This window comes from Candida parapsilosis, contig 005569, assembly GCF_000182765.1.
Source record: "Candida parapsilosis strain CDC317 annotated contig 005569".
Classification (NCBI taxonomy): Eukaryota; Fungi; Ascomycota; class Pichiomycetes; order Serinales; family Debaryomycetaceae; genus Lodderomyces; species Lodderomyces parapsilosis.
The window spans coordinates 1,335,713-1,356,306 of NW_023503278.1; the positions used below are offsets into that span (position 1 = coordinate 1,335,713).

The 20,594-nt window shown below is 39.6% G+C and overlaps 14 protein-coding genes across 14 annotated transcripts; 7 read left to right on the forward strand and 7 right to left on the reverse strand. All coding sequences in view use genetic code 12, as the record gives it.

The window, feature by feature from the left end:
- Window positions 1-278: 278 nt before the first annotated feature.
- GAL7 (UDP-glucose:hexose-1-phosphate uridylyltransferase) lies at window positions 279-1,376 on the forward strand (the record flags this gene model as incomplete). The annotated part of the gene is made up of 1 exon (XM_036812678.1): window positions 279-1,376. One exon carries the CDS (start codon window positions 279-281, stop codon window positions 1,374-1,376), a length of 1,098 nt encoding a protein of 365 aa, XP_036663762.1.
- Window positions 1,377-1,495: 119 nt separating this feature from the next.
- Window positions 1,496-2,485, forward strand: ABP140 (Abp140p; the record flags this gene model as incomplete). The annotated part of the gene is made up of 1 exon (XM_036812679.1): window positions 1,496-2,485. One exon carries the CDS (start codon window positions 1,496-1,498, stop codon window positions 2,483-2,485), a length of 990 nt encoding a protein of 329 aa, XP_036663763.1.
- Window positions 2,475-3,284, reverse strand: CPAR2_106190 (uncharacterized protein; the record flags this gene model as incomplete). Its single annotated transcript, XM_036812680.1, has 1 exon — window positions 2,475-3,284. One exon carries the CDS (start codon window positions 3,282-3,284, stop codon window positions 2,475-2,477), a length of 810 nt encoding a protein of 269 aa, XP_036663764.1.
- A 353-nt stretch (window positions 3,285-3,637) lies between these two features.
- CPAR2_106200 (uncharacterized protein) lies at window positions 3,638-4,279 on the forward strand (the record flags this gene model as incomplete). Its single annotated transcript, XM_036812681.1, has 1 exon — window positions 3,638-4,279. The coding sequence occupies one exon, from the start codon at window positions 3,638-3,640 to the stop codon at window positions 4,277-4,279; it is 642 nt and encodes a 213-aa protein (XP_036663765.1).
- Window positions 4,280-4,431: 152 nt separating this feature from the next.
- Window positions 4,432-5,181, reverse strand: CPAR2_106210 (NADHX epimerase; the record flags this gene model as incomplete). Its single annotated transcript, XM_036812682.1, has 1 exon — window positions 4,432-5,181. The coding sequence occupies one exon, from the start codon at window positions 5,179-5,181 to the stop codon at window positions 4,432-4,434; it is 750 nt and encodes a 249-aa protein (XP_036663766.1).
- Window positions 5,182-6,252: 1,071 nt separating this feature from the next.
- SEP7 (septin) lies at window positions 6,253-8,109 on the forward strand (the record flags this gene model as incomplete). Its single annotated transcript, XM_036812683.1, has 1 exon — window positions 6,253-8,109. The coding sequence occupies one exon, from the start codon at window positions 6,253-6,255 to the stop codon at window positions 8,107-8,109; it is 1,857 nt and encodes a 618-aa protein (XP_036663767.1).
- Window positions 8,110-8,827: 718 nt separating this feature from the next.
- On the forward strand, window positions 8,828-11,455 carry CPAR2_106230 (karyopherin beta; the record flags this gene model as incomplete). Its single annotated transcript, XM_036812684.1, has 1 exon — window positions 8,828-11,455. The coding sequence occupies one exon, from the start codon at window positions 8,828-8,830 to the stop codon at window positions 11,453-11,455; it is 2,628 nt and encodes an 875-aa protein (XP_036663768.1).
- A 384-nt stretch (window positions 11,456-11,839) lies between these two features.
- On the forward strand, window positions 11,840-12,544 carry CWH8 (Cwh8p; the record flags this gene model as incomplete). Its single annotated transcript, XM_036812685.1, has 1 exon — window positions 11,840-12,544. The coding sequence occupies one exon, from the start codon at window positions 11,840-11,842 to the stop codon at window positions 12,542-12,544; it is 705 nt and encodes a 234-aa protein (XP_036663769.1).
- A 58-nt stretch (window positions 12,545-12,602) lies between these two features.
- On the reverse strand, window positions 12,603-13,688 carry AGE3 (Age3p; the record flags this gene model as incomplete). Its single annotated transcript, XM_036812686.1, has 1 exon — window positions 12,603-13,688. One exon carries the CDS (start codon window positions 13,686-13,688, stop codon window positions 12,603-12,605), a length of 1,086 nt encoding a protein of 361 aa, XP_036663770.1.
- A 547-nt stretch (window positions 13,689-14,235) lies between these two features.
- On the reverse strand, window positions 14,236-15,108 carry CPAR2_106260 (uncharacterized protein; the record flags this gene model as incomplete). The annotated part of the gene is made up of 1 exon (XM_036812687.1): window positions 14,236-15,108. One exon carries the CDS (start codon window positions 15,106-15,108, stop codon window positions 14,236-14,238), a length of 873 nt encoding a protein of 290 aa, XP_036663771.1.
- A 548-nt stretch (window positions 15,109-15,656) lies between these two features.
- On the reverse strand, window positions 15,657-18,401 carry PSY2 (Psy2p; the record flags this gene model as incomplete). Its single annotated transcript, XM_036806881.1, has 1 exon — window positions 15,657-18,401. One exon carries the CDS (start codon window positions 18,399-18,401, stop codon window positions 15,657-15,659), a length of 2,745 nt encoding a protein of 914 aa, XP_036663772.1.
- A 318-nt stretch (window positions 18,402-18,719) lies between these two features.
- CPAR2_106280 (ATP synthase complex assembly protein) lies at window positions 18,720-19,766 on the reverse strand (the record flags this gene model as incomplete). Its single annotated transcript, XM_036806882.1, has 1 exon — window positions 18,720-19,766. One exon carries the CDS (start codon window positions 19,764-19,766, stop codon window positions 18,720-18,722), a length of 1,047 nt encoding a protein of 348 aa, XP_036663773.1.
- Window positions 19,767-19,867: 101 nt separating this feature from the next.
- Window positions 19,868-20,224, forward strand: CPAR2_106290 (prefolding complex chaperone subunit; the record flags this gene model as incomplete). Its single annotated transcript, XM_036806883.1, has 1 exon — window positions 19,868-20,224. The coding sequence occupies one exon, from the start codon at window positions 19,868-19,870 to the stop codon at window positions 20,222-20,224; it is 357 nt and encodes a 118-aa protein (XP_036663774.1).
- A 26-nt stretch (window positions 20,225-20,250) lies between these two features.
- On the reverse strand, window positions 20,251-20,565 carry CPAR2_106300 (chromatin DNA-binding EKC/KEOPS complex subunit; the record flags this gene model as incomplete). Its single annotated transcript, XM_036806884.1, has 1 exon — window positions 20,251-20,565. One exon carries the CDS (start codon window positions 20,563-20,565, stop codon window positions 20,251-20,253), a length of 315 nt encoding a protein of 104 aa, XP_036663775.1.
- Window positions 20,566-20,594: the final 29 nt, after the last annotated feature.

Sequence of the window (20,594 nt, forward strand, 5' to 3'; positions counted from 1 at the left end):
TATTGTCGCTCACTACGTCACCCACGAAAGGAAGAAAAAACAGTGTCTGCAGAAAGTCAGACACAGAAATTATTGCACATCGGAGAACCTCGAAATTCAAAGATCTTTCTTACCCATGTGGCACCTCATTGCTTTTCCTATCGGACACGGAGGATTCTACTTCTTTGCAAAAGAGTCTGCTATAAATACCAGGTGAAACTTTTTCCCAGTCCTTTCCTTTTGCAATGTCCATCGATCATTTACTTAACCCGCTCACCTCAACACCAACGTACTTGGCCATGACTCAAACTTTTGACTTTACAAATCACTCGCATAGACGCTATAATCCATTGAACAACAGGTATGTTCTTTGTTCTCCCCACCGAGCCAAAAGACCATGGCAAGGTGCTAAAGAAGAAATCAAAAAGACATTATTGCCCGATTATGATCCTAAATGCTACTTGTGCCCGGGCAATATTAGAGCCACTGGGGATGTGAATCCAAATTATGAAACAACCTACATTTTTCCAAATGACTACCCAGCAGTGAAATTAGATCAACCTGATTACACTGAAGACGCCCAGAAGAACGGTTTAAAGAAGAAGCTTTTCAAAACACAAGGTGTCAAGGGCAAGTGCTTTGTCATTTGTTTTTCTCCCAAACACAATGTCACCATACCGTTAATGTCAATTGATGAGCTTACCACGGTGGTGAATACTTGGCAAACGTTGTACAACGACCTTTTATTGGAAACACAACAGAAAGTGGCACCTTACAAGTACTTGCAGATTTTTGAAAACAAGGGATTTGCAATGGGGTGTTCCAACCCCCACCCTCATGGACAAGCTTGGTGTTTGGATGTTGTACCTACAGAAGTGGAAGACGAACTTAACAATATGGAAAAGTATTACAAAGAAAACAGTTCACACTTGTTGGGCGATTACGTCCAATTGGAAATGCAAGAAAAGGTTCGTATTGTTGCTGAGAATGACTCTTTTATTGTGGTTGTGCCATATTGGGCATTGTGGCCATTTGAAACGTTGCTCATTTCAAAGGAACATTTGAAATCTATAAGAGATTTCACCGACAAGCACAAATACGATTTAGCATCAATTTTGAAAACATTGACCATCAAGTATGACAATTTATTCAATACATCATTCCCGTATTCAATGGGCATTCACCAAGAGCCGTTCGAGTGCTCGCATGAGCATCACGAATGTGCCTGGTTTCATATGCATTTTTATCCGCCGTTGTTAAGATCAGCTACAGTTAAAAAGTTTTGTGTTGGATTCGAAATGTTGGGGGAAGCTCAAAGGGATTTGACTAGTGAGCAAGCTGCAGCAAGATTACAAGAATTGGATGGTGAAAAGCATTATATGGAGTTAGTAAAGTGATAGAATATTGTATATGGATTTCGCAGTAATCAAATTCAAAATCTATTCTATATATATATATATATATATATAGATTTTTTTTTTTTAGCTCATCACAACCAACAGTGCCAAAACCAAAGATGGCTGAATTTGTAGAGTCAACACCAGAGGTAGACTCCGCCTCAGATCCCATAACAAAGGTCACCAAGCCACCACTTGATTCTAGAATTGGAAAGGACTCACCGTTCGTTTTTGGTCAAAGGTACCTCGAAAACGAAGACGATGTGTTCAACCACAATGCCTGGGACCATGTTGAATGGGGAGAAGAACAGATCAAACAAGCCCAGGAAATGATTTCAAAACAGTATGACCACCCGGTTAAAGACTTTGACAAAGCATTATACAATGCAAATCCAGCCAAATACTGGGACATCTTTTACAAACATAATCGAGAAAATTTCTTTAAAGATCGCAAGTGGCTACAAATTGAGTTTCCTTCGCTATATAAAGTCACTGCCAAAGATTATCAAAAGCCAACGACGATATTGGAGATTGGTTGTGGAGCTGGCAACACATTTTACCCGATATTGAATCAAAATGAGAATGAAAATTTAAAAATTTATGGATGTGATTATTCCAAAGTGGCAGTTGATTTGGTACGTTCAAATGAAACTTTCGCCGAGCAAAATGAAAAGGGGGTAGCATTTAGTTCAGTTTGGGATTTGGCCAATCCTGAAGGTAACTTGCCAGAGGGCATGGAACCTAATTCAGCTGACATTGTTATTATGATTTTTGTATTTTCCGCCTTGCATCCTGATCAATGGCAACAAGCAATCAAAAACTTACGCAAAGTGCTTAAAACGGGTGGTGAGATCTTATTTAGGGATTATGGAAGGTACGATTTAGCACAAGTACGGTTCAAAAAGGGAAGGTTGTTGGATGACAATTTCTACATTCGTGGTGATGGAACCAGAGTTTATTTCTTTACTGAGGAAGAATTGGAGGAGATTTTTTGCATAAATGGTCCATTTGAAAAAGTGAAGATTGCCACCGATAGAAGGTTGTTGGTGAATCGGAAAAAGCAATTGAAAATGTATCGCAACTGGTTACAAGGTGTATTCAAAGGATAATCATTGTTATATACAAAACATTGTCGGGGTATTTAAAAATTTGCCAAATTTCCAACAAAGAAACGCCCGACAACAGGCTGATATCTATCCCATGCGTGAATGGGTGAGCTATCTCATACAAATCATGCATTGTGTTCAGTATCAACTCAGCCAAGGTTTGGGTGGGTACTGCTGGCACTTGACTCATGATATCACTGCAGGGCAATAGTATCCGTATGGGTATCCCCTTTGCTGTTTTGACAAGTTTGTTATTGAAATTGTTGTAGTGGTGCAAGTTTCTCGTCACGATGGAGGATAAGTAGTTTTCTGAATCGTGCTCACTCATTTGCATAATGGCTTTAGAAGAACCATTAATGACAAATGTTGATTGTTTTAGTTGATTCTTTAACACTTCATTTAGACATTTGATATAATCGATAGCTCCATTGGTTTGTGTGAATGGCATGACATACTCCATGGGGTAAGTACCAACTCGTAGATTCAACTCCCAACTATGACTGCGGTCGCGACTGGAGTGGTGCGCTGGGAGGTACAAACAATCATAAAGTACACCAACCGGTATGTTCCATCTCAAGGGAACACTCTCAAACTCCAACCATACAGGTTCCTCTATCTTTGCATTAGTGATGGTTTCGAAATATGGGATTATTCGTGGATATAGTAGTGGCAAATATGAATTTCTAAATGCTTGCACCAAGTACTCAAATGTTTGTCCATTTACGATAAAGATGATTCTGATGTTAATTGAACCATTCCAAAGGCGTTTTTTGACCTCCGTTGTGTTCTCTATATTCGACATGAATTTGTCATAACTAAGGAATTCTCAAGCTATCAAAACTTTTTGAGTGCAGATTCAAATTTGTGTCGCGCATGAGCCAGCCTTCGTAAAACATAAAGTTTATTGTTTTCAATCAATGAACACTATTGTTTTTAACCCATCATATATCTCGTACTTGCTATAGATGATGCACTGAAGGATGAGGAGTGCCTATTGATGTCTATTGTGGAGTTGTTGCTATCTGCACATCGGCTATGTTTTTACAAAGAGGGTGTCCAGCTCCCTCCATATATATATATATATATATATTTATGAGACCTCCTGCTAAAAGTCTCAGTAATGCCCCACAGCTCCTACATGCTAGTCCCCAACCAATGAAGAATCACAAGCAATTACTTTCCATTAACGACTTACCACCGTCAATTCCAGCATTCAATATAGTTGACTTGGCCCATGCTGTGGATACATTCAGACCTTGTCTGTTCAACGATTACGAGTTGCCGCATGAGCTTCCAGTTTATGACAAGTCAACGGGTACGTTCAAGCGATTCATAAACAGGAACAGATTGCTGAGGAGAGTCGCTAGTGCGCCACCAATGGTTACGAGAAATGATAAGGAATTGCCTGTGGCACCAGATGCAAAGAGAAATGCGGTGCCGTTGGTCATGAACAAGGGGCCAGCCCGGCCTTTAAGAAACCCGCGACCAAGGATAGTGCTGGGACCACCGGTACCACCAAAGGAGCCACAGTATGGTATCATCTCATGGCACAAGCCTCCTGCGGTACCGTTGCGTCAAAGCTGCTCCAAGCGAAGATTCCTGCTGCAACAACTTTCGGAACTTTCTGCATCGTATCAAGTTGAGCCGTTGAAGCTGAGGAGTATACAAAGTAGCATGCATAAGATGCCACCCGTGTCTCCATTATCTCCAAAAGACACCCCTCTTGTGTATCCCGTGGATAATGAAGTTGATGATTTCCTTTCGGATGAAGCGTGGTGCTATCGAGATATGTACTGAATTTGACACACTGGTAGTACCCCTTTCCCCCCTTCTCCCCCTTCTCCCCCTTCTCCCCCTCCCTACTTGAAAGCCCTTACAACATAAACTACAATATATATATATATATATAGTAACGACGACATAATATATTCAACACATTTATATTCGCTTTATAGCTTAGTAATCAATTCATCTCCTTTATACTTATCCAAAATGTCTTCAATTCCATATTTTTTCGCAATTGCAGGACTGATAAAACGTCCACCCAAGTAGTGTACCTTGTTGGGACCACTTTTGATGAACCGTTCAGCACAGGGTTTTGGTGCTGTCAAACTAATCAATGCGGCGGCGTGGATATCGATATCAGTAGGTCCTTCATCAACGTCCCATCCTGAGGGAATGTCCACTGAAAACACTGGTGGTAATGAGTCATGATTTTGAGATATGTAGCCAATGACATCTTTGAATGGTTCTCTAATCGGTGGTTTGAATGAGAAACCAAAAATAGCATCCAAGATTACACCCACTTCACCTTTGTTGTTAAGCAACTGTTTTATTTCATCCAATGTGGATACTTCGCCTATCTCCAAGTTGTGCAACTGTTCCACTAGACGATTAATGAGGTCACTCTTTGTTGATTTTTTGGGATAGTAAATGATTGGTTCATAAGCACCCCATGTTTTTAAATGACGAGCAGCAACTAATCCATCTCCACCATTGTTTCCGGGGCCAACTAAAACCAACACTTTTTGCAAAGGCAGTGTGGGTTTTTGAGGAGGGTATTGTTTGTAGATTGCTTTTGCAACCGCTAAACCCGCAAGTTCCATCAATTGGTCAATGGAAAATGCGCCAGTTGACATCAACTCTTTATCAAGTTGAGCTGCAGCCTTTGCAGATAACGTTTTGAATGCTGCCGACATGTTGTGCGAGTATACTGTAAGTAGAGCTATCTGAAAGAAAGAGTTGTTTAATCCCTCATGTGTTAGGGATTAAAAAGCAACTGCGGAGTGAAAGTGTGTGTCGGCATAGTCATATGATACAAAGATGGTAGCGTCGAGATTGCCTCCCCCTTCCCCCCTCCCCCCCTTAAATTAGGAAAGTAAGGTAAAACCCCGTGATTGTCGTCCAACTGTAATTACAGTTCGACATCATGTAATACTGCAATACAGTGTACGATTACCAATGACATGTTCCGTGAGTATACATTGATGGTTGGTGTTGTGGCTTCCCATTTTTTTTTTTAGAAGTTTTTCCATCTGTAGTTGTACCCACCCAAGGTCTTTGTTTCAACGTGTCATACTGCATATAATGTTGCAGTCATATGACGTAACATCAAGAAACGCGACATTGTTGAAAATAACAAAAAAAAAAATAAAATAAAAACAAACAAGAACACCGCACAACACTACTACTATACTGTACTATATAGTATATACTATATACTATTACCTCTTACATACTGAATTTTAGAGTTGTTTATAATTCTTTTTCCTTTTTTTTTTTTAGGCAACTAACAAAACTCAAAACTCAAAACAACAACAACAACAAGAACGACAACAGAAAATTTGTCAAAAAATAAAAACACTAACACACTAACACTAATACTAACACTAACACTAACACACTAACACTAACACACTAATACTAATACTAACACAACACACACGAACAACCCTCAAAGTCAAAAATTAAAAACAAAAAAAAAGAAAAAATCAAAAAAAAAAAAATTTAGAACAAGGATCAACAAAGGGCAACAACCAGGAAATACCAAAGTCAAGTTACTGTCTTCACTCTTGTTGTTATCATATACCAGGATTTGCTACTTACACTACACGTTGACTGACCACCATTACACTTAGATTACTGCAATCAAATCAAACTAGGTGTACTACATTTTAATTGGTTTTTTTTTATTTTTTTTGATTTCCTAATTGAGAGAGAGAGGGAGTCACTAGACACGCTTTACATAAAATTGTGCCATTCGCCCTATCATGGACAACCTGTACAATTATCAATCACCCAGTTTGAGGAACGGCAATGGGCCTCATTCTCGCCATTCTCCAATCATCAACTATCGAAAGGATGCCAAAAAGGCTGTCAAGTTTACAATGATGGTTGTTGGTGAACTGGGAACTGGTAAAACAACATTTATCAATAGTATGTTGAATAAAAAAGTATTGGACCATCGGTATGAAAATACAACATCACTAGCATCTAATAAGGATTGGGAGACAAAGACATTGACATTTACTTCAGCCAAGTCAGTTGCTTTGCCCAATACATCAATGTTGACGAGAAATGAGTTTAATCCAAGCACCATTGATGAAGAGCCCGGTATAGCCTTGACTGAAACTAAAGTGGAAATTGTTGATGATGATAACCTCAAGTTGGTTTTGAGCATTATAGATACACCTGGGTTTGGTGAAAATTTAAACAATGAGTTGTGTTTTGTTGAAATTGAAAACTACTTGAAGCAACAATTTGATCTTGTATTGGCAGAGGAGACTCGTATCAAGAGAAACCCTCGGTTCACTGATACTAGAGTTCACGTTATGCTTTACTTTATCGCTCCAACTGGCCACGGGTTGAGGGAACTTGACATTCAATGTATGAAGAGATTATCAAAGTATGTGAATATTATCCCTGTTATTGGAAGAGCTGACTCATTTACCGCCAATGAATTGCAATATTTCAAGCAACAGGTTAGAATTGATATTGAAAAATTCAATGTACCCATTTTCCAATTTGACAATTTTTTGAATGAATACGATGAGGAGGAGGATTATGACTTGATACAAGAATGCAAGTTTCTTTCCAACTTGCAGCCATTTGCTGTCGTTACTTCAGAAGACTCGTTTGAGATTAGGGACAAAAAGACTGGAGAATCTAAAATTATAAAAGCCCGACAATATCCTTGGGGATTGGTTGATATAAATGATACTACCATCAGTGACTTTGTCATTTTGAAATCAGTATTATTGGGCTCACATTTGCAAGACTTGAAGGATTTGACTCATGACTTTTTGTATGAAACTTATAGGACCGAGAGATTAACAAAAGTCACTGGTGGAGGTGTTTTGGACGATGATGAATATGAAGATAGTGAATTCCATGACACGGTTGAGCATCACCAAAATGGTGGCGATGATAGAGGTGGTATATCCAACTCGACTGTCCCTTCGTTGTCCAACTTGGCACGACTTGCAAATGAAACAAATGAGGGCGATACAACTCATGGGGATGGGTTGGACAATCATTCTATTGGTTCATCTCATTCTTCACTCAAAAAATCAACATCAATGTTGCTCGATGACAATGCATCCACAAATTCATCACCATATTTACATTCACATGGAAACTTTAATTCAAGTACTTCTACTGCTACAACAGCCAATGACAAGAATCATCATCAACATAATAACGCATTTAAAAGGCTATCGATTGGACCACAAAGAAATCAATTGCGTCAAATATCTGAAACTGTCCCCTATGTCATTAGACATGAAAGAAACCTTGAGAGGCAAAATAAATTGGAGGAAATGGAAAAAGCTAGTGCTAAAGAGTTAGCAGCCAGGGCGGCATTGTTGGAAAAAAAGGCACAAGAATTGAAGCTTAAGGAAAAGAATTTGTTGAGACAATTGGAGTTGGCCAAACAGCGTAAACAGAGTGCTAGTGAAGTTTCATCGGCAAAGACGAGCGAAAATGTTGAAGTGGTTCATGACGATGATCACTTAAATCACGCTCACGAACAAGCAGATCATAGTAACAACAATGGACATATCCCAAAGGATGAAACTTTGACTGATTTGCATTCAATAGTGAGTGAGCAACGTCAGCATCAACGCTGATGACCCCACACACACAAACACACAAACACACAAACGCACAAACTTACAAACTTACAAACTCACTCACAGAAAAACACACATATCTCCTCCCTCACCTCAGAAACTACGGGGGAGACAATATTTCTATATACTGTTTGTTGTTATTTTTCTTTTGTATATTTTGAGCAGAATTAAAAAGAATACCATCAATTTGACAGGATACTGTGATGACATTAAAAATAAAACTGACTCTGGTGTTTCAATGGTGGTAAGGTATTGTTTGTACAAACCCATCCTTGTCTGGTCATACACTCTCTCAAATTTCAGAAAAAGATTATAGTAAAAAGTAAAAAGAAAAAAAGAAAAAAAAAAAAAAGTTGTCACTCTGCTGTTTGCTACAACAAACAAACACATAGATTAAGTAAGTTTTAGTAGTGAGTAGAATGGCAATTTATTAAACCAATATTTTTTGATGGCCAAAGAAAGAGAGAGTGAGAGAGTGAGAGAGTGAGTGAGAAAAACAACAAAAGAAAAGAAAAAAAAAAAAAAAAAAAAAAAAAAGACAAAACTAAATGAATACACCCATCAAAAAAACACCAATACTTCAAGAGAAGACTTAAATCCTGTTGAGTTAGACAAGAGAGGTTTCAATAGATCCGTTACAACAGGAGATTTAAGTAGTAAAACCAAGCCAGCATATATACACACCACTATAACCACCCACGCTCAACGTTGCATCATGGATATCCTTCAACTATTGGAAAACGCAATCTTGAGTCCTGATCCAACTCAAAGGACTCAGGCTGAAATTGAGTTGAATGAGGCTGCCAATAACCACTTTCAAGAGTACATCTCGCTATTAATCGAAGCCTTGAATAACGAAGATGCTAAAACGGAGGTGAGAATGTTGGCCGGTATAGGACTCAAGAATCAATTGGTTTCCAAGGATCAACGAACTAGGTTAGCGCAACAAGATCGTTGGTTGAAGCTAGACCCCGAATTGAAAAAGAAGATTAAAGATAATGCTATTCAAGGGTTGAAAATCTCCAATCAAAAAGTAGCTAGCACCGCGGCTCAATTGGTGGCTGCCATTGCTGATATCGAGTTGCCAAGGGGAGAATGGCCCGAATTGATACCACTTATTATCGAAAACACCAAGATGGAAAACCCAGAACACGTTAAACGTGCGTCTCAATTGGCAATTGGGTACATTTGTGAGAGTGCTGATCCAACAAATGCAAATATTTTATCTCAAGCTTCAGGAATTTTGATTGCCATCATACAAGGTGTACAAAGTAATGAACCATCGAATTTGGTGAGAATAACTGCATTGAATGCTCTTGTCAACTCCTTGGAGTTTATCAAGTACAATTTTGAAACCGAGGGAGAGAGAAACTATATAATGCAAGTTGTTTGTGAAGCTACGCAAGCCGATGATTCAGAATTACAAGCCAGTGCATTTGGTTGTCTCGCGAGAATCATGTCATTGTATTACAAATTCATGGCCCTTTATATGGAAAAGGCGTTGTACGGTTTAACTGTTTCCGGAATGCAAAGCTCAGATGAAAAAGTTTCATGTATGGCTGTGGAGTTTTGGTCAACTGTTTGTGAAGAAGAGTTGGAAATTGCATTACAAAGACTGGAGTTGGGATTGGATCCATTGCAAGATGCAGGTAATCCTGATTTAGTGTCGTACAATTTTGCCTTGATTGCATCTAGTGAAGTTTTGCCTACTTTATTGACATTACTCACTAGACAAAATGAAGACCCTGAGGATGATGATTGGTCAGTGGCAATGGCTGCTGGTGCTTGCTTACAATTGTATGCTCAAAACATTGGCAACTATGTCGTAGAGCCAACCATCCACTTTGTTAGTTCTAATATCACCAATACCGACAATTGGAGATCAAGAGAAGCAGCAGTAATGGCTTTTGGATCTATTTTGGATGGTCCAGATCACGACCAGCTTAAAAATATCATTAGCCAAGCATTAACACCTATTCTTGGATTGATTAGTGACGCAAGTTTACAAGTTAAAGAAACAGTAGCGTGGTGTCTTGGTCGTATTGCTGATATGGTTGTTGACGCAATCAATGTTCAAACGCAATTACCTCAATTGTTGGAGGCCTTGGTCAAGGGTTTACAAGATCATCCAAAAGTGTCAACCAACTGTTGCTGGACTTTGATGAATTTGATTGAGCAATTGTGTTCGGATACCAATGCTGAAACAAATATCATGTCACCATTTTATCCAACTATTATCCCAGTGTTGATGCAACTTTCCGGCAAGGGTGATAATGAGTATAGCTCTCGTGCATCAGCTTACGAAGCATTATCGACATTTGTCACTTATAGTGCCAAAGACACCATGGGGGTTGTTCACAACATTGCCACAGAAGTCTTGTCAAGATTGGAATCAACAATTGAATTGCAATCGCAAGTGTCAACCACGGAAGATAGAGGTAATTTGGAAGAGTTGCAAACCAATATCCTTGCATTGTTGACCACTATAATTAGAAAGTTGGACTCGGAAGTGATAAATGCCGCTGACAATTTGATGGAACGATTCATTAAGTTGCTCAATGCTCAAGAGTCCAATTCGCTTATCGAAGAGGATATTTTCATTGCCATTTCAGCATTGTCAGGTGCTACACGCGAAAATTTCCTAAAATACATGCCAGCGTTTGTACCATACTTGACTCGAGCATTGGAAAATGTTGACTCACCCACAGCATTCACCGCTATAGGTTTAGTAGGTGATTTAGCTCAGAGTCTTGGAATGCAAATTGGTGAATACTTGAATGGGTTAATGTCCATTCTTGGAAACACATTGAGTAATCCAGACGTTAAGCGCGAACTCAGGCCAGCAATAGTGTCAGCATTTGGTGATGTCGCGGCTGCTATTGGCTCTAATTTTGAGCCATATCTCGAGTACGTGATGAATATATGTACTGAGGCGGCATCGATTGAACCCCAGGATGGATCATTGGAGACTATTGATTACGTGTTTACCGTAAGAGAATCAGTTCTAGATTGTTTTGTTGGTATCACTGCAGGCTTCTCTGACCAGCCAGAGAAATTGTACCCAGTTGTTGGCGGTATATTACAATACATACAAAAGGTTGCGCTGGACCCTCATATGGCCTCAACTGAATCAGTAGCTAGATCTGCTACTGGTTTGTTGGGCGATATTGCTGCCATGTATCCTCAGGGCCAGTTCAAGCCATACTTTGAGGCCGAATGGGTGACTGAATTTATCAAAAAGACGAGATCTAATCCATTATTTGATGAAAAGACTAAAGATGCGGCAAGATGGGCTAGAGAGCAACAAAAGAGACAGCTACTGATCCCAGCAGCAATGGGCTAAGCCAAAGGCAAATTTATCAAGGCTGAAAAGGCATGGTTTGTGCAATCGCAAGAATTTCAACACCATTAAAAAGGGGGTGTGAACCTGTGTGAAATATATCAACCACAGGGCGTCTACTCCCCTCTCCTCCTTCTCCTCCTCCTCCTCCTCCTCATCCTCACCCTCCTCCTCATCCTCATCCTCTCACGAACTCTAATGTCCTCTCGTATATATATTACATACAAAATAAATAAATAAAAAAAAAAGAAAAAAATATGAAATAGTCATATACAGTTGTAGTTGATGTGAAACACGCGTTTGTAATGAATTTTTTGGTGCAAATTTTCAAAAATCATTAAAAACCACATTAGGCTATACATACCACTTGTCAATCGCATACCTGACATGTCGTCAGATATAGCTCCCCCGATCATACCCAGTCATATCCCATTCGATCAAACCTACGTTCTTTACGACCCTAATGATATCATATCCGTCATATCGGTGCAGTTCACATTACTACCTGTCTACATCATGGTGTTTTACCTCCTGTGGTTTCTCGTAACGAGAGAAATAGAACCAGTCATTGTTGTTGCTGGTCATTTGTGTTCAGAGATTGTCAACAAGGTCCTAAAAGTTTTACTCAAGAATCCGAGACCTGATTTTCATCGTGATTTTGGTGGTGATGGCAGTCTCAGTTATGGCATGCCTAGTGCCCATTCTCAATTCATTGGCTTTTTCGCTGCGTATTACATCTGTATTGCTGTGTTTAAGATTCCAAATTTGAAGAGATGGCAAAAGCTTACGTGGGCCATTATTTTGACTTGTGTTGGGTTGGGTGTGGCTGAATCACGAGTTTATCTAATGTATCACACTTGGCAGCAAGTTGTTGTTGGTGTCACTGTTGGTGTCGTATTTGGCATTTTCTACTTTATATTTAGCTCACTAATGAGGGATGTTGGGATTGTTGACTGGGTTTTGAGTTGGCCAATAATCAACTATTTCCATGTCAAAGATTCTTATCATCATTGTTATCAAAGTTTCAGCGACGAGTATATGACGTATTGGCAACAGAGGCGTAGAGTCAAGGAGTCAAGAAAGAATATATGACATCGCCGTTCCTTTTACATCTAGCACTTTATATATATATATGTATATATGTAGAGCTCTAAAAGTCATCCCATTTATCATCATCGTGTGATTTCGAATTGGAACCTCCTGATAAACTCTCATACTTTACGCCATCCTCGGACTTTTTATAACCAAACGCAACTGGAACGTCATCATCACCGTCACCACCCTTGTTTGATTTGGCCCATAATCCATTAAATCGATGATCAATAGTCTTGTTTAGTCCATTTTCATTCACTTCCTTGGTAAAAGTTTGGAAAGTTTCCTGTCCATATTTACCAGTTTCTTGCATCTTTTGTCCAAATTGAGCCATTGCCTTTTTGGCTTCAGCGCTGAATTCGCTTTGCTGTAACTGACTCAAACTTGGTTGAATAACACTTTGATTTACTTCCTGAACTGACTTGGCCACGGTCGACGAAAAAAGACCCCATCCCTTTGTGAAAGTTCCCAATGGGTCCTTTTGGAAATTATCAACTGTGAAATTGGAAAATGATGATCCACCTGCAGACGTACCATTGGATGCAGGTGCTGGAATATTGCCAAAACCAGCATATTTGCCTCCTTGTGATGGCGGAAGATGGTCTGGTCTTGATTCATTTTTGGCTCCTAAAGAAGCAAAATATGATTCGTTCTTGATTTTTTGTTCATCGGTTAATGCAGGATTGGCACGAGTAGATGTCGTCGTTGTAGCCGTCGTCGAACTAATACTATCCTTATCTGGTAATTTCTCACCCGAATGATCCTTTGCCACAAACTCCCTTCCTTCAACTTCACAAGTTAACATCTCCTTATAGTCTTCAGCCACATAATTGTCAAATTTTTGTTTGGCAGGCAAGCTCAAATCAACGCCATTTTCTTCAAAGTACTTCCTCAATCGTTCATTACCACCAATTTCCATTCGCAACGTCTCTTCCGGTTTGAATTGATCCATGGTTATTGATCGTACAAATGATATATGAACTCCCAATCCTCTGTGTATACCAGCACATTCTAAACAAATAAATGCGCCAAATTTAGGCGACGCCCATTGTGGGTTAGGTGCACCACAATCAAAACATTTCTTGTTTTCACCAACTTTTTGCAAGCTCAACAACTTCCTGCGTGAATCCGGATCTACTGACATTGGGGGAGTTTGGTGAGATGTTGTAGCTCTTTGCAATAGCTAGTGCCAAATTAATCAAACAGTCTTGAGTTTTGATCTCTATGAAACAAAATTTTTTTCTTCCATTTCATTTTCAGTGTTTTTGTTTTTCCTTGCGCTCTAATTTTATCAATATAGATAAACACACGATCCATATTATTGCTCGTAGCTGAGACGTCAATATGTTTCCGAAATTGTCTCATTTATTGGGAATGGTATTGTAGTACTGTACTTGTGATTAATTGTAGACGTCTTACGGTCGCAACATGCTGTAACAAAGTCGACACCCTTACTTGACACGTATCTTGTATGTGAGTGTCACAATCTCATTTGTGTAAAGTACACGACCGAGGCAAATACGGCTTAAGTTGATGTCATAAACACGAAGCAGTCTTCGTTTGTTGTTCCATCCCTATATAACGAGCTAACTCAATTCTGGAAAGGACCGAGACGACCCCCATCACATTCTACAAAGTAACATATCTAACATTCCATTCTCATTCCATTAGATTGTTTTCTACTTACTTCCCTACAACTTCATCTCCTTACCGTCTTGAACAGCCCTAAGTGAGACGGGGTAAGAAGCATTTCCTGCACCTTGACCGATGTGCCATGAACCACCGTCAACAACCAAAATGTCACCAGTGACAAAGCCACCAGCTGGGGAAAACAAGTAGACTGTAGCGTCAGCGATATCTTGCTTAGATCCCAATCTTTGCAATGGAACCTTCTTCTTGACTTGGTCCAAATAACCAGGTGCCAATCTCTTCATACCCTCAGTATCAGCAATTGGACCAGGAGCAATACAGTTGGATCTAATACCAAGAGGTCCCAATTCGGCAGCCAATGCATTCGATAAAGCATCAACACCGGCTTTAGCAGCACCAACATGAATTTGGAATGGAACACCATAGTAGTGTAATGTTGCACTGACAAAAATGATGGCTCCCTTGTTCTTTTTCAATTGTTCGAAACATGCTTTGGCAGTGTTGAAAGAACCAATCAAATCGATATTGACAACTGAATTGAAAGCGTTTGAAGATAAGTGAGTGAAATCAGACAAGAAGTTTCCAGCAGCACCTGCGATGACAAAATCAATCTTACCCAATTCTTCTACTGCCTTGTTTGCAGCAGCTGTCATTTGCTTGATATCTCTTACATCGACATTTGGCAAAGACACCACCTTGGCTCCTTTTCTCAATGCTTGCAATTCCTTAGCAGCAGCATCGGTCTTTTCTTTATTTCTACCAACAATTGCTGCATTTGCACCTAACAAAACCATGGCTTCGGTTTGAACTTTACAAATTGAACCGGCACCACCAGTGACAAAGACCACTTTTCCTTCGAAAAGATTTGGTCTCCAACTACCGTTTGTGACGTATGATTGATCTAATGTGGTCATTGTTATGGGAATATAATTATTGTGGTATCTGATGCTTTGATCTGAGTTTTCTTCTCTAAAGAAGAAATCGTTGGTCTATTTATATACCCAAAAATCTGTTGTCTCCTGAGGAAAATAAAAACCCCACAGTTTTATAAAAATAGCTGTCTTCCTTTTTATTTTTATTTTCCGCCATCTTAGAGAAAAAAGAGTAGAGTCTTTAACTTTACTACCAATACTTTTTGTGTGCACATATTATTTTTCAACGTTCCTCGGCATATAAAAAAATCTAATAGTTTGATTACAACGGATTTATACAGTTTTAATAAAGAACATTTATACATTATACGTTACAATCATTACTACCTAGGTAAGCATAGACCAACAGATTTGCCGGTGTGGCTCGGCTCAAGATAACGCATGAGCCACTGGGTGTACTGATGGCTTTAGCATGGGTCAATTTGCGACCGATGCTGTCGATTTTTTTTCAAAATCCGCACTACACATCATTAAAGAAGCTCACACAAAAAAAAGATTGTGAAAAAACCTGGAAATCATAAAGTCCGCATTCAACTATCGTGAGTTCCGCGTCCACTGGCTTCTACTAATCTCCGCTGCACATTTTTAAACTCTTCTTTATTAGCCGAGCTCTCAGATTGCAAAATGTCTTTCGGAGTCAGGCTACGCACATGCGAAGCCGAGGAATTGACAGCCACGCTTTCATCTAGGGGTCCGTTCACTTTCTCAATATCCGCATAATTTCTTTTCTTAAGTGTCGAGTCGATTGGCTGATGCAGATCTCGTGGTCTTTTCTCCCCAGCTTTAGAATCGGTTGAGGTCAATACTGGGTCATCTTTAGACCCTCCATCGGGATCAGATTGTGCTTCATTTTCCGGTTTGGTATGCTCACCTCGACGTGATCGTACTTCCAAGAGACTGCCACCAAGGCTTTCCACTGCAAGAGTGCTTGTAGTCCCTGGATTCAACTTGTCGATATCCTTACGACAGCTAAAACCATTTCCAATGAAACTTTCATGGATTCCTAGCTGCTCTAAATTGGTTTCACCGCATATTCCCAAAGATGCACTTTCCGTCTCATAAAAATCATTGGCAACCAAAGCTGCTATCGTGGGGCCGATTTTCATGCACGTTACAGATTGCAAAAGGTTACCATGGTGTTTGCTCAAATACCTTGCAATCTGCTTGAAGTTGCTTCTCTTTCTATAATTCTTTGCGTCGCTTTGAATACGGATGTGATTCAAAAAGTCTAAACATGCTGAGTTACACATGTCATTTTGAGCAGCAACAGACTCAAAATAGAAAAACAATGCCCTGAGAATATCATTTTCCAATAAGTAATTCGTTAAACCATCGTCATTGAGTAGAACAATGCTTCTCAAGCATCTCACAACGTGAAGCTTCAAAACCTTTTTGCACTTGGAGTTCAAAAGCTTGACAATACCATCAATGACCCTGTATTCAGTAAGGAAACTTTTGACAAGCCCGACATCGTGCTCTCTAAGACCAAATATAGCAAGTTCACATAATAGCAGGAATAAAGCTGAGTCAGTTCGAGAAACTGACTCGATTGCTTCTGTTGAATTACTCATTGCAGTCACCTTGGCAAATAACTTTGGGGCCACTTTTGTGTAAAAAAAAGTTAGATGATCGAACTTCTCAGCGTCATAGCTGTCATCTTTGTTAGCTCCGATACCATACTTTAGATTCAGATACACGTCTCCTTCTTCCTCTTTGACTTCTCTTTGTTCCACTCTGTCCACACCTTCTTCCGATGTGATACTGCTTCCTAACACATTTGGATCCAATAATGTCTTCAATGCTTCAAACGCTTGATATTTGAGTCCTAGATGCTCATCGTTGGTTAAGATGTTGGCCAAAATTGAGAAAAACTCTTTACTGAATGAATTTAGTTGAGAGTTGCTCACTGTGACTCCGACTTGTGCGACAAGATCATCATCGTCAGGTTCGATTGGTGTTGTCTCCCCCAGCGATGGCTGTACTGGCGGTTCAGAATTGTCAATCGCTCGCTCTTGGTCCTCAGAAGTTGCCAAAGCAACATTTTGCTCAATGATGTTGACAATCAATTCAGTACCCACATTTCGTATCTCAATTTCAGAATCAGTGAGGGCAAAGTTTACCATTGAAAACAACCCCGGCCTAACTAGCAGAGCGAAAAAGTCTTGTTTTTGGATAGATTTCGCTGTTTGGACATATTGGTGAAGCATCTTTATCCCATCACGCCTGAGATCAACACTCGCTTCACTCTCATAGATCTCAAATAATTTCTCAAGAATCCCAGCGCTTCTTAAGCAATTCAAGATCTTGAGTTGACTTGTATATATCAAAGAGTTCAAGTGACTTTGGCTCTCGTCATCTGAATATTTGACCAAAATAAGATCTTTTAAAATGGACAAAGAGTAATCTCTTTTGAAAAGGTCGATCTCATCTATAGGAATCACAGTTTTAAACAGCATATCTTTGAAAAGTGTTCTGTGTTTGGGTCCCGAATCGCTCGAGTCATATTCCAACATCCCCGCAAGAATATGGATATTTTTCTCCGAAGAAAGCATTTCTTCAAGCAATGTTGGCTCGTTGTACGACAACAATATTCTCGCAATGCCACTCAAGTGCTTCAATGCCACTATATTATCAGTAGACTCTGCGTTCTCAAAGATTTTCATCAATTTATCGAAATAATTGCTCTCTACCAAGTAGTCCAGAATGTTTGTCCTCCCAAATTGAGAGCTGGTGCCCTGATTCAAGATGTCAAGAACACGTTCTAAGTTTTCCTCATTCGGTAGTGCAGGGGGGTATCGTATTGGTCCAGTAACTAGCTCTGTGATATCCTCACTATCAGGGAGTTTGGAGATAACATAGTATAGGGATATGTGGGGGCTGTAATTACCCTGTTGCACCTTAATGATAAAATCGCACAAGTCAGCACAACCTTCTGATTCTTGAAAAGACAAGGCTAGATCTGACCCCGATGGGTCAGTCCAAACAATAAGGGTATCCTGCTGTCGTTGATACTGAATAGATCCTTCTAGATTTGATTTGAGAATCACTTCTTTCATATTGGCTTCTTTTCGCACGAGGAAGTAGGGGACTTTGGTATCTTTGTCAATTTCTCCCAGACAAAACCCTGTTCCATTATCGATCCAGTCTTCTCCTTTTAGAAGATACACTTTAACACGTCTTGGCGTCTTGCCAGCGGATTCGAGCCGTAGCAACTCTTCCTTCTTTGACTGCGTCATTGGAGTAAAATATTCATCATCTCCCTCGAGCTGTTCCATCACGACGAAATTGAAGGCCACTTTTATTGATGCTTTCGATACGGAGTCGAGTTTTTATTGATACTTGAGCTAGTTGCGGTGCTTGAGATCCCGTGCTTAACGATGTTTCGATATAACTCTGTATGATGTTTAGTTCCTACGGTTCCTCCTCCTTGGTGGGTGTTTTAGATATTTATTTTTTTTTTTGTTTTTCTCTATAAGTTTAGTAACATGCTCTGTATTTACGCGTTTTTGGGTTTTATACACAAGATCTAATCTTTGGCCTCATTTTTGCTGACTTAAACATGCAGCACTCGTCAAACATAGTGCACCCCATTTTCAGTGACTTAGAAGTGCAGCACTTGTCAAACTTCTTAACCAGTCACGTTGCTCAACGTCGTGCGTGTCCTCTACTTCTCCCCATTCTCCAGTCTGTAAGATAGTTTCCAAATTTCCCAACTCAATAATCTCTTCAACCGTTTTGTACCAGAATAAGTCATTGGAATCCCTATTCAATTGAAACACATCCTTCATTCTTGACTCGTCAGAAACATTTGACCTTAAAATAGACACTGCACATAAGAAAGATTTTGTTGTGAGAATGGATTTCTCTAAAGCAACAAATTCGAAAATGTCCAACTGATCTAACCAATCTATCACCACTTGTTGAGTTTTCAAACTTTGCTTGTTACCTCTCAAACCATCCTTTTCACAATCCAAAAACTTCAACTCAATTCGTTCATTTTCCTTGAGCAAGTTTTTGTTGACACCGTATTGGGTGAAAAAGTCATTGTACTCCTCAATCAACGGACGGTAAAGCTCCTCCTGCTTTTTCCTCAATTTTCCGTCGCAATCTTTTGCTCCTGCAAATATGAGACAAGTGTCTGTGTCGAGGTATTTCAACATGCTTAGCTTCAAATCCTCAAGGGGGAGCATTCCATCACCACCCTCATCTTCAATTCCCTTTTCATTGCTCTTGGATCCCAAATCGATTGCTCTGGCTGCCAAACCTGTCAAGGGTAACGCACTAGATTTCAAAGATATCTTGGGTAAATGTGTCCATTCATGTGCAATCAAGTACGCCAATTGCTTTTTATTTTCTGGCAAAGTCAACGGGAGACCCAATGGTGTGCGCAAGGTCTTTCCATCTAGTTGAACTTCATATCGACCAGTGTTTTTGTTATGAAACACGTGGCCCTTATCCCAGAATCTATTGCCTGTTTTTGAAAGTTTATTCGTCTCCGATTTGATATTGTGCTCAATGGTTTTGTCTCCTCCCAGAGACGAAAGATTGCTCAATCTATTCAATAACAAAGATGCCCTTGTGAAGCATCTAGTCCCGTGATAGGCAAGCCTTTGAATAGGCACTCTTTTAATCACCAACATTTATTCAATCGTTGTTGAAGGGGACTTAACATCAAAAAAGCATGGAGAAAAGAGGAAAAAAAAAATTGGCAAAACACTTTCTATCACATTCCACAGCAAATATGAATCAAGAAGCTCTACAAAAAGTCCTCATAGAGATGGACAATCAGCTAAATAAGTCAAGAGCTGAATTGTCTATGGTGAATTTACAGTTGGATCGTGTTCATACAAATTTAAATGTTATCAAGTCGACAAACTCAAGGTTAAATGCGTTGAATACTCCTGATGAAATAGTATGGCAAGGAGTAGGAAAAGCTTTTGTTGCAGAAAAAACTGGATCATATTTGGAACAGTTATCGAGTGACGAAAAGGGATACCAGGATACCGAAAAGAACCTCAAAATCAAGCAAGATTATCTACAAACTACACTTGAAAAGACAGTTGATAGTATGACAAAAATCGTTGGTGAAAAAAAGTAAAACTATGAATATATGTTTACACGAAATTATTCACTATCACTTTCCTCTTCAGCCCCTTCGTCTAAAACTTTTCGTTCTATATCATCTCTATCGTTTGCCTTTTCAGCTCTCATTCGCTCTGTTAGGAAAACATTGATTTGATCTTGGAGTGTGGTGAGGGATGCTCGTAAATTGCCCATTGGCGTATCATTCGCAGCGCTAGGTTTATCTCGATCCTGACCTCCGGCGTTCAAAACTATATCGGATATTTGCGTCGTCGATCCATTTGTTGTGTGCGGACCCTTACCAGGGTGGAAGCTTTGTGTTATGTCCCCAGAAGTATAGGTGGCTGTTGGCAACATTGTTTATTACTAAAAACTATGCAACAAAA